We start from the raw sequence: 12,213 nt of genomic DNA on the forward strand, positions 1-12,213 counted from the left end.
TGAGCCAGCTTTCGATTGGCTGCTTTAAATCATAAAACACAAGATATTAGTCTGAATAATTTGGACAAATTAAGTTTACTGGATACAAGTACAGCTGCATCCAGTTGACTCTCCACTCCACAGAGGTGTGGACAGAGGCACTCATACGTGCTACACATGATACTGAGCAACATAGTAAGATATTTATGGATGAACTGAAAAAGCCCACACGATGAAAATAACAACATTTCTCTGTTCTTACCTCCGTGTAGATTATAGCAGTCATCCAAAACTTTTTGGTTGGTCTTGGAACAGACAGCATAGCCCACAGGAACACCAGTATGGGCAGGACCAGCGATATGACGGAGGCACTGACCACATTATTTAACACTATGATGAAATAGCAGACCAGCTCAGAGTTGGCTGACAGCAGGTTGTACATGGCAAACAGCATCTTCAGCAGACGGCTCTGGCTGGAAAAAAACTCTCTGCTCTGTTCCAACTCCTCGATCAAAAACTGCCTGTGGAGACACAAGGCTGGTCAGGACCACACGTTTGCACATGAATGCAGTGCAAAAGAAAGAATCTGAGTGAAGGAAGAGGGAATGGGAGAGAATACACTGAAACATATTGTTGCAGGAATTGCTGTCTTGTGTGTGACTGGGTGCAGTAAGGAGTGTATGTAATGTGTGTGTGAGCATGCGCGTGAAGGAAAACGCGGGGAGCGAAAGAGGAAAAAGAGAGTGAGAGAGTGTGTCATGGGTAGAGGGCGACCGGGAGCAGCGTTCTAACGGGCTACAGGCTATGCAGTGTGTTTCCAAAGTGTGCAGTACTGTTATTAAAGCCTCATCTCTTCAGTACTCTCCGGTGCCTCGGCTGATTTCTGTCTGCCTCACTACTCCACAAAAGTGAAGGGAGTTAACCCCGAAGGAGGACAAACTTCGGCCCTGGAGGAAGCATCTCCCCTCGCGTCTCCCGACCACGGTCAGGGGACTGACGGCGAGGAATGGTTAACACTGGCGACCACGAAGGGACCCTCTCACGTTGTTAAAGAAGTGGTGAGCACAGAGAAAAACCGACAGGCTAAAGCGGCTAACGATAAAGCCGAGTGACTGTAATTACAAGTGTATTAGCCCGCAGCTAAGCTAACTCGCGATGGCCGCTGCTCGCCATTCTTGTGAAAAGTACGGACTTGAGACCAATTACTCCAACCCGTTCATATCGCTGACCAGTGTCTCCGAGGGTGCCGCGAGCATTAGGGAAGCTAACAGAGACAGAGCTGTGACTAAATGTGAACATATGAACCCATTCCTGTGTGCCGAAAGTTGTGCTAACACACACGCTAATGGAGAGGGTGTATTCGCGCCGCCCGATGGTCCTGCCCGGCCGCAGTTTTCCCGCACGAATCCCTTCGTTGAAGCTGAATGCCGCAGCTACGGCCGTGAGGGAAACACGGGCAGCAGCATGAACTATTATCCAGCTCCTACTCCCCAAATGAAAATCCACTATCCAGACTCAAACCCATTTTCCTCCGCTCACATGGACAGTTTTGTACACAGCACACCGGCTCAGTTTAACGCAATGTTAAATACACCCATGCAATGTATGCCTTCCAGTAGCCTTAATGAAGCCATTAGCTATGGGGAAATCACTGCACAGCATAAACCCCGCTCGAAACCAGGCAAGACCCGCTGTGTGCCCCGTCAGCCCCTATCTGATAGTGAAGAGGACGGTGACACTAGAGAGAGAGTCCCCACCCTACGTCCGGGCCAATATGACGGCACCACACCGTGGAAGGAATTTCTGCACAGGTTTGAGAGCTGCGCTGAAGCCAACTATTGGTCAGAAAAAAACAATGACAACTCAGCTTAAATTCTGCCTAGTTGGAGCAGCAGGGGCCATTATCCACAGAAATCCCCGCTCATCCAAATGGGATTACCGCCGCCTGGTGGACGAACTGGAAACTGCATATGGCCCTTCTTCTGACCATGCAGCTGCTGTTGCTGTAGAACTGAGGCAGCGAGTGCGTAAACCTGGTGAGGCCCTGCATGTTTTCAGAGATGACATTTATGGGAAAGTGGCTGTTGCATATGGTAATAGAGCAGAGATTGAACAAGACTCTATAGCTGTTGAAGTTTTCACCAATGGGCTGGGTGATGCAGAAATAGTACAGAAGTTGCTAGAGAGGCACCCAGCCACACTTGCCTGCGCATACGAAATAGCCCACCGACACGAAACCACTAAAAGGGCTGCATCTTATGTAACCAGTGCCATGCAGCAAGGAGCCCGTAACGCAGCTGAACGCCGGCCCCGAGCTGCCGTCGTCAGAGAAAAAGACAGAGATGAGACTGTTGCTGAGCATGCACCTGCAGCTAGCCCCTCACCGAATCGTTTTGTCCCACACACACTCTCGACAACACCGAACAATCACAGAAATTTTAAAAGGAGTGGGGTTCGCTGCCATAACTGTCAAGGTTGGGGCCATGTCCAAAAGCAGTGCCCTTCCCCTCACAAAACCACCAAGGCCTTAACATTGAACAGTAGCCCTTGGGACAGCCCAAAACCCACTGTGCTCCACCTTAAGTGCCAAAGCCAAGAAATGAGTATCCCCATGCGCCTCTACGAAGTGGAGGTATGTGCTGTTTTGGACAGTGGAGCCCGGAGGAGCGTGCTGCCGCTGCCCTACTACAACTCCATCCACCCAGACGTGAGACCACCACTACAGCCCTCAGTTGTTGAGACCTTGCTTGGTGTGGGACCTGGGGACGTGCCGGTGCTAGGTGAAGCCCAGATACCTGTCAATATCAACAATCGACAGGTGGATGTTGATTTCTTGGTGGCAGATATAGCAGGAAATGAGGTGCTGCTTGGGCATCCCTTCCTCACTCAAGCTGAAGCACGTCTTGATTTTGGCAAACGCCGCATCATCCTTTTCGGTGAAGAGGTGCTCTACTACCAAACCGAAGCCAGTACAAAGTCACACGCAGTGAGAATAGCTAGAACTGTGGTGGTGGAACCGGGGCAAGAGTATATGGTGAAAGGCAACGTGCATCCTGGTGCAGCAGCTCGAGGTGACATGATGCTTAGTCCCACCAAAGGTTTTGTTGAGAAGCACAAAGTACTTATCGCCAGAGTCCTAGTCAACGCACAGCCTTCTAAAGCTGTCCCACTTCGCCTTTTTAACCTTGGCAATAAAGCAGTAACAATTAAGGCGGGATCCATTGCCGGGCTCCTCCAGCCAGCTGAGGCCGTGGAACCCTCCATGGTCTCCCCAGCTGCAGACTCTCTGACCAGCCCTCCTGTGGTTCCTCTGCACCTGCAGGAGCTCTATGCCCAGAGCTCCACAGACCTCAATGACTATGAACAGCTCCAACTGAAACGCTTGCTTTGCACTTATGGACATGTGTTTTCTACAGGGCCTGCTGACCTGGGCCGAACCAGCCTTGTGCAGCATGACATCATAACCCGTCCTGGTGCCCCAGTCAAACAAAATCCACGAAGAATGGCAGGGGAAAAGCAGCAAAATGCTGATCAGCAGATCTACGACAGTCTACAGAGCGGTCTCGCCCAACGCAGCTGCAGCAGCTGGGCCTCGCCCATCGTTATGGTGCGTAAGAAAGATGGGACATACCGTCTCTGCATTGACTACAGGGCTCTCAACGACCGCACCATAACAGACGCCTACCCGCTGCCCCGCATCCAGGACACGCTGGACACACTCTCAACTGCCAGATGGTTCAGCACATTAGACCTCGCATCTGGCTACTGGCAGGTTGAGCTGACGCCTAGAGCACGCAGGGCCGCCGCTTTCTGCACTAGGACAGGCCTCTTTGAGTGGAACGTCATGCCATTTGGACTATGCAATGCCCCGGCAACGTTCCAGCGGCTGATGGACCGCGTCCTGGCTGGCATGCAGTGGGAGACCTGCCTGGTCTACTTGGACGACATCATCGTGCTGGCTAAGGACGTGTCGGGGATGCTGCAACGGCTTGGCCAGGTATTCTATAGACTTCAACAAGCTAACTTGAAACTGAAACCTGCCAAATGCTGCCTCTTTCGCCGCGAAGTTGCTTATCTTGGCCATGTGGTATCCGAGCATGGTGTGGCTACCGACCCCAGCAAAGTTCAAAAGGTTCAGATGTGGCCCACACCTACGTCCATCCAGGAGGTCAGACGCTTCATCGGCCTGGCCTCATATTACCGCCGGTTTGTGAAAGATTTTGCCTCTATAGCCGAACCCCTGCACAACCTGACCAAGAAGAATGCACATTTTCAGTGGCATGCTGAGCACCAAGCAGCTTTCGACAAGCTGAAGTGTCGACTCACCTCTGCCCCTGTTCTTGGCTATCCACTTGACCATGGAGAAATGACACTAGACACTGATGCCAGCGACACTGGCATCGGCGCGGTGCTGTCACAGATGCAACAGGGCGTGGAACGTGTGCTGGCATATGGCAGTCGTAAGCTATCAAGAACTGAACAAAACTACTGCACCACACGACGTGAACTACTAGCCGTCGTGGATTTCACGTCCCACTTTCGCCAGTATCTCCTTGGACGGCCTTTCAAAGTGCGCACAGACCACAGCAGTCTACGGTGGCTAACAAAAATGAAAGAGCCAGAGGGACAATTAGCTCGATGGCTCGAGAAGCTTGCCGAGTACAACTTTGAGATCATCCACCGTCCAGGTCGAGTGCACACCAATGCTGATAGCCTCTCCAGAAGACCCTGTCGCCAGTCTTGTCCATGCAGAGTGCAGGACCCCCCCAAGCATCTCGGGGGGACCAGTCATCAGGCAGTTCAATGCGAGTTGGACTCTGACACCAGCTCCCTGTTGCTGAGTCCGGTGAGGGTGGAGGGACAACCGGCTACTACAGCGGTGTGTCTAGTGGGGGTAAGTCATAACACCACCACACCAGAAACAAAGACTTTAGACCAAACTGCTCTTACAAAGTCAGACATTTTATGTCAAAACACTCCTATCAACACAGACATCTCAGAACAGACAATTCACACTAGAACAGACATATCACACCAGAACATGTCCACTAATACACACACTGTAAAGCTGACTGAGAAAGTATATGTGGCTAAAACCCTTGATACTGCTTCTCTGTTTCATGGTTGGACCATGGGGGAGCTGAGCCAAGCCCAGGACGCTGATGCAGACATTGCACCCATACGCGCCTGGATGGAGGCCAGCAGTGAGCGCCCCCCATGGACTATTGTTTCACCATGCAGCCCAGCAACTAAGACATACTGGGCTCAATGGAAACGGCTCTACTTCAGAGATGGAGTTCTGGTCCGTCGCTTCTACTGCCTTGACGAGACCCAGTTCTATCCCCAAATCGTACTGCCACGTAAGCTACAACCAGAAGTGATGGGCCAGATGCACGAAGGGCCAGTGGGTGGACATTTTGGTGTCGAGAGGACTGTGGCCAGACTACGAACCCGATTCTATTGGTATCACATGAGGGAAGACGTCGCTCTTTGGTGCCGTACTTGTACCAGCTGTGCATCCAGGGCCCGACCCCAGAAGACACCGCAAGCTCCGATGGGAACTGTCCGGGTAGGAGCCCCAATGGAGCGCGTTGCGCTGGACATTATGGGACCACTGAATGAGACAGAGCGCAGAAACCGATATGTGCTTGTGATACAAGACTACTTTACAAAGTGGACTGAAGCCTTTCCTATCCCAGATGAACGGGCTGCAACCGTTGCCGAGGTCGTTGCGTCTGAGTGGGTGTGCCGCTACGGGATACCTCAAGCACTACACAGTGATCAGGGACGCAATTTTGAATCTGATGTGTTCCAAGGGGTGTGCAGTTTGTTTGGCATAGATAAGACTCATACAACGCCATTCCGACCCCAGTCAGATGGCCAGGTTGAACGTTTCAATGCCACTCTCCAGAAGATCCTGGCCTCCACAGCAGAGCGTTGTCATTGGGACTGGGACCTGATGATCCCGTACGCTGTTATGGCCTACAGGGCGACCAAACACAGTGCTACAGGTTTCACCCCGAACTTCATGATGTTTGGCCGAGAACTGAGTGAGCCAGTGGACCTTGTCGCAGGTCTACCTCCTGATCCAGGCAACCAACCCTCAGTTCCAGAGTATGTGCAGCAAATGCGTGAGCGGCTGGAGCTGGCCCACCTCATCGCCAGGGAAGCCCTGGGTGAGTCAGTCAAGCGCGCAAAAAGGCAATATGACAAGAACTGTTGCCACACACAGTATAAGACTGGAGATCCTGTGTGGTATCTCATCAAAGGAACACGTCACGTCAAGAACAAGGTCAGAAAGTTCCTCCCATCGTATGAAGGACCATTCTTTGTCCTGGGACAATTGGATGACCTAGTTTATCGGATCCAGAAGAACCCAAGGTCTAAAGTGAAAGTTGTCCACCATGACCAGCTAAAGCATTATCGCTGCCGCGAGCCACTGGACAATACCTGGGTCCTTGATCAGGCTCATCAGTGGTCCCCTACAGAGGTCCCACCACCAGCTTTAGAAGATGACCCAGCAGACCGTGATCTGGGTCTGCACAGTCTGTTCTCTACTGCAACTGGCAATGGCCCCAGCTCCTCTCAGCCTTCTGTCTCAGTTGCAGCTGATCCCGCTCTGGTTGTGGTTGTCCCATCGTCCCCTTCCCATGTAGACCATGAGAATGGTGGGGGTGTGGTGGGTGAGCCAGACCACCCGGGCCAGCAGTTTCAGCGACCAACTCGTCGGCGCAGAGCTCCAGACCGGTATGGAGTGTGGATCACTTAACTTGGTTTACCTACCATGGACAGTTCCAAGTAGGACTGAAGATTCGGTTCAAGTTTAAATCGTTTCAGCCTCCTATACTGTTAGCTACAATGGTTTAAAAGAGTTATATTTTTTTTTTCATTGTTCCAGTGTTTACATTTTTTTTTTAAAAAAAAGTATCTGAAGGACCTACGGGGTTATCTACATGCACTTATCCATTTGTATTTGTGCCTTCCTAGATGCTAGGATAAGTTGGTTATTCCCGGTCGCCATGTAATAGTTACAATTGTGTAATTTCTTTTCTACTTAACAGCACTTGAAATGCTTTATTTTGCACATGTATGTACACCTTACTTGAGCCAACCTCTTTGTCACTGAAGTGCACTCGTTGATACTATACCTCACCTTATATGCGGTAATGGCTAACACTTTTATCTCCTGTGGGCTCCAAGTGGTAAAGGGGATTGTGTACCAGTTTTATGCATTACAATGCTGGAGTGGAATTATTGTTTAATTGCCATCCAGAGTGGGGGTAGTGTTGCAGGAATTGCTGTCTTGTGTGTGACTGGGTGCAGTAAGGAGTGTATGTAATGTGTGTGTGAGCATGCGCGTGAAGGAAACGCGGGGAGCGAAAGAGGAAAAAGAGAGTGAGAGAGTGTGTCATGGGTAGAGGGCGACCGGGAGCAGCGTTCTAACGGGCTACAGGCTATGCAGTGTGTTTCCAAAGTGTGCAGTACTGTTATTAAAGCCTCATCTCTTCAGTACTCTCCGGTGCCTCGGCTGATTTCTGTCTGCCTCACTACTCCACAAAAGTGAAGGGAGTTAACCCCGAAGGAGGACAAACTTCGGCCCTGGAGGAAGCATCTCCCCTCGTGTCTCCCGACCACGGTCAGGGGACTGACGGCGAGGAATGGTTAACAATATGGAAGCCCGTTTCCGCCACTAAATAAAAACAAAACAGCTAGTTTCGACTTATTAACTCGAAATTTCGAGTTACTTTTCTCAAAATTTCGAGTTACTTTTCTCAAAATGTCGAGTTAGCTCTGCCAATCAAAAATATGCGTGAATGAGGTCGCTTTCTTGTTACCCGGAAGCATATGGCGCAGAGGAACGCGCACTCAAAAACGGATCCCAACAAATTGGCGCTTTGGCGAGTACGTTTGCTGATAGTAACACCGTGTGATTCAGCTAATAACAGGGATTTCATCATTTGTGAAGCCAGGCTGAAAACACTCAGCAATCTGTGCGACTGGATGTAATACCTAGCTTAGCTGTAGCATTTGTAGCTGACGCTTCAGCTTCTGGGTAACGAGGAAATGACGTCATTCACGTAGATTACTGATTGGCAGCGCTAACTTGAAATTTTGAGAAAATAACTCAAAATTTCGAGTTATTTTCTCAAAATTTCGACTTATTAACTCAAAATTTCGAGTTACTTTTCTCAAAATTTTGAGTTAATAAATCGAAATTTCAAGTTAATATGTCAAAATTTCGAGAAAGTAACTCGAAACTTCGAGAAAATAACTCAAAATTTTGAGTTATGGATCCTTTTTTTTTTTTTTTTTTTTTTTAGTGGCGGAAACGGGCTTCCATAGAAACATGCTAGAATTGGGCTGCTTGAGAGATGTTTTGTGGCACACTGCTAGTTTCATAAAGTACAATCACTGCCTGTGAGTGTCGGTAACTTTACTCAGAGTGTCCCCAGCATCTACCTGTCTCCCAGCAGCTCACTGGCTGTTCTGGAGTGTCTGCCTTGCTGCTGGTTGGATAAGTCTGGGATCAGTCCCGTACTGCTGGATGGCGGTTTTGGAGTTAGAATATTCCCACTGCTGTTGAGTCTTAGCTTGGGGGTACACTGGTTTATGCTATCCTCCAGGCACCTGAGACACACACCAACAAAAATTGAGGACAAGAAGTGGATTCATCTACAGAATTAAATCAACATCAACTATTTAAATCCTCTGGTGACCTGCCTTTTACCATTTGGATGAAACTAATGCACTGTTCATTACTAGAGCCTCAGAATATAGAATATAAATGCTGGAGAAAACAGTCAAGCAGAGAAGATACTCTAGAATTATGCAGTCCATTTTATGGCAAGCACAAAGAGTGTTGAAGTAGGACAGTTCCATACATTAAGAGGAATTTCTGCCTTGGATAATACATTTATTATGGGTGAAAATTGTAGTTTTTGAGGTCATAATGACTTTAACCTTTGACAACCTACTTCTATTCATTTTATCCCCCAGTCAAAATAAAAATGTATGCCAAAATTGAAGTAATTCCTTTAGGTGCTCCTGAGAAACTATGTTCATGCAAAGGACCACTTGAAAACTGACGCCACTCCCCACCACGCCCAGAGGGATAAAAGCTACATCAAATCAAATCCACAGGAAACATCGGTGACCCTGCAAACCTGTACCTGGTAGAATTTTCTGCATCGGTGTCGTCCAAACACGTCTCCAGGGTGCAGCTTTCACTGCCCTGAGATTCCTGATCATCTCTGGAGTCTGCTGCTGATCCGCGCTGTCACCAGAGTCACACAGACTGTAGTTAGTGTTCGTTTCTATGTGTTTGTACGTGCATGCATGCATATGTACGATCCGTGTGTGTGCGTGCGTGCATGTGCACTTGCTTGTGCATACTGCACACTCTGTTGTGTTTACCTGCTGAATCTTTTGGATGATGAAGTAGCGCTCATTGCACAAAACAGTAGAAATCTCTCTGTACTGTTTAGTCAGTAAATTAAGCCACTGAGTGAGTCCATCAACCATCGCCAGCACTATCGCCCCCAAGAAACGCAGAATATCCAAGATCCTCTGCACCGTCTCACCACGACCTGCACAGGTAAAAGACAGACAACAAAGTATGATGTGAAGCCACACTGAAAAAGATTCTTATATAATTAATGCAAATTATATCAGGGCCTCGGGACTTTATGCTTTCCCTGAGTCTTTGGATTCTCGTGTTTTGTAAGTTGAGTTAATGATGTCGTTCTGTGACTCGGTGGTTCCTCTGGTGTTCCTTCCTAATCTAGTTCAGCCTGCATTTCCCTGCGTGCATTCTCGTAAAGTAAAACACAGAAAGAAAGCCATCTGATAGTACACAAAACCACACAAACTGGACACAAACTATGATGATGGAACCCCTTTGCAAATGGTCAAGAGCAGAAAAGCAGGGACTACGTGAACCTACCAGACTCTTGTTGCTTTGACTCCCCATCCTGAACGATGGGTTCCTCGTAATCATCATCCCCAGAGCCTAGACAAAATCAAATACACAAAGACTGTAAATATCTGCATTAGTATAGTATATCTGTACAATCTCTACCACGTAGATGCGACCTTTTAATACCAATAAGTCTGACAACTTTTTGGTTTTTGCATGTCTTCAGAAGGAAAGAAAATGGTTATAAATTGTTTTGATAACAGCATATGCCTTTGTGTTTCACTGCTTCTCTTCACATTAGTTGTCAAAGACCAGATATAATAACCCACTGCTGACTGAGACTTGTTCATTTCTGTTGCAAACACTGTCAAACCGCCATCATGTCAGATCTGTAGTGACTGTTTGGATCACTGTCATGCTGATAAATGAAGGTGTTGCCAGTTAAATACTTTACAGATGATAATGTATGGTGGATTTTTCTGAACGAGTCGATTGTGGGCGCCGGTTTAGCTCGGTGTACTGAGCAGGCGACCACATGCCGTACGGCTGAGAGTGGCCAGCCGGGTTTTAGAGACAGAAAGTTTTAGGCCTGCAGGTTCTTCTTTTGTCATTTTAACCAAGACGTGCCAATTTTTAGCAAACAGCTCGAATCACTTTGTTGGTCCAAAAATACAATTTTATGTCCGTCAAACTGCTGTCTTTGACACTTTCTGTTGATTCAACTAAAGAAATTAACCAACGTATTTTGTGACACAAAATTGTCATGTGTAGAGACAACGCTGGTTTGACCATCGAGTTCAAAAACAAACACACACACATTTCTCTTTTTTTGTTTGTTTTTGTTTTTCAAAAACAAACAAAAAACAAAAACAAACAAAACAAACATTGATCAGGTACAATGGCTGGACTGAAAAGGAGTGAAAAAGCAGTGGATGCCCAATGAATCCTCTCCAGAAACCTGGTGCTCAAGAACACTTAAAACTGAGAAAAACATCCAGAGATGCGACGTGGCACCAGGCTTGTAGACCTTACTCTAATGCTTTGGACAAAGTGTTGACTTTGTTTATTTCAGGTCTGCGTGTGTCATGTATGCTGCAATCACCAGTTCACCTGACATCAGTTTAATTTGCAGCTCATTTTAATTAATGCAACATGATGTAAATGTGATAATTGATGTGAAGGCTGACTTCACACAGTATTGACCTCTAAACCTCTATGGGTGGAAAACCTGAAAAATATATATTGTTATAAAGAGAATAAAATCTTTAGCTGTTATTATTTTAGTTTTTTGTCACATAACTCGTCTTCTACCACTTGTTGTGAAAACGAGTGAAAGTGTCCCCTTTAGTGTGTTTGTTGGGCAGCTTAGATAATGTCACTTCAGAAAAGAATATCGCCCATATGGTTTTCACTGCCCTATGCATAGCCAAGAAAACTGTCCTCATGAACTAGAAAAATAAAAACAATCTTAATTCTAACCAATATAGAAATTATCTATTAGATTACATTAGTCTTGATACAGCCTCTGCCACCACATCAGATCAATTGCTCTGGGCTCCTTTGATCAGCTCCATCACCTAGTGGGGGTGGGGGGGTCATAGTTTGGTCCCGCCTTCACTGTTGTGATTGGTGTGGGGGTAGGAACAGGCTTAGGGCGTCGGGGGGTTCCCCGGAGGCATCTTCCTTGGGGGGCTCAACCCAGGGTATCGATCATGGCCTATTAAGGGCTCTGTTGGCTCTCAGGTGACTGTTTCCTCGTGGCTGCGTGCAGCGGGGCTAGGGGAGGGTCTGTGCTGACGGACGTGGGTTACTGACCTGGTAGCCTGGCTGCCCCTGGGTGGGTCCGGGATGGGCGTGAGGTTCTGGGGGCACTCCGTCTCTGGGCTGGGGCCCTGGCCGGGCCTCGGGGGGGGCTCTTTATGTCTGTCTCCACGTTGGTTGAGTGTGGAGTAAGTGCATATGAGAGCATGAGGGTGGGAATGGATGTTTGTGTCTGTGTGTGCCTGTATGTCTGTGTCTATATGTCAGGTTGGGTGTCAGGCGCCACCTCTCTGGGGACATCTCAGGCCCTCCAAGGTTTGGAGGCCTATCTCCCCCTACCACCACTTCCCCTGCCAGTGGCGGACTCCCTCAGACATCGGTGCGTTGGTGGTTCTTTGTGTCCGGGGATGGGCGTCCAGGTACACACCGGCTCACTCCTTGGCGGCCGCTTATCGGGGCCTGGGACCTGGGGCTCGCTCGGGCCACTTCGGAGGTGGGGTGCCCCCGGCCTCTCGGCCTGGGGCTCGGTCACTCAGGCACGGCTGGCTGCCGGCGGA

At 48.5% G+C, this 12,213-nt stretch overlaps 1 protein-coding gene across 3 annotated transcripts in view; it reads right to left on the minus strand.

Annotated features, from left to right (window-relative positions):
- The window catches only part of piezo1 (piezo type mechanosensitive ion channel component 1 (Er blood group)), a 97,771-nt gene that overhangs the window by 21,306 nt on the left and 64,252 nt on the right, over positions 1-12,213 (minus strand). For all 3 annotated transcript variants that reach the window (XM_004572046.4, XM_004572045.4, XM_004572044.5), the window contains exons 33-37: positions 9,923-9,988; positions 9,394-9,566; positions 9,150-9,253; positions 8,440-8,607; positions 242-500 (exon numbers count right to left, since the gene is read on the minus strand). In XM_004572046.4, the coding sequence (XP_004572103.1) occupies positions 242-500; positions 8,440-8,607; positions 9,150-9,253; positions 9,394-9,566; positions 9,923-9,988 (770 nt within the window). The remainder of the gene's footprint in view (positions 1-241; positions 501-8,439; positions 8,608-9,149; positions 9,254-9,393; positions 9,567-9,922; positions 9,989-12,213) is intronic.

Source organism: Maylandia zebra, linkage group LG13 (genome assembly GCF_041146795.1).
Source record: "Maylandia zebra isolate NMK-2024a linkage group LG13, Mzebra_GT3a, whole genome shotgun sequence".
NCBI lineage: Eukaryota > Metazoa > Chordata > Actinopteri > Cichliformes > Cichlidae > Maylandia > Maylandia zebra.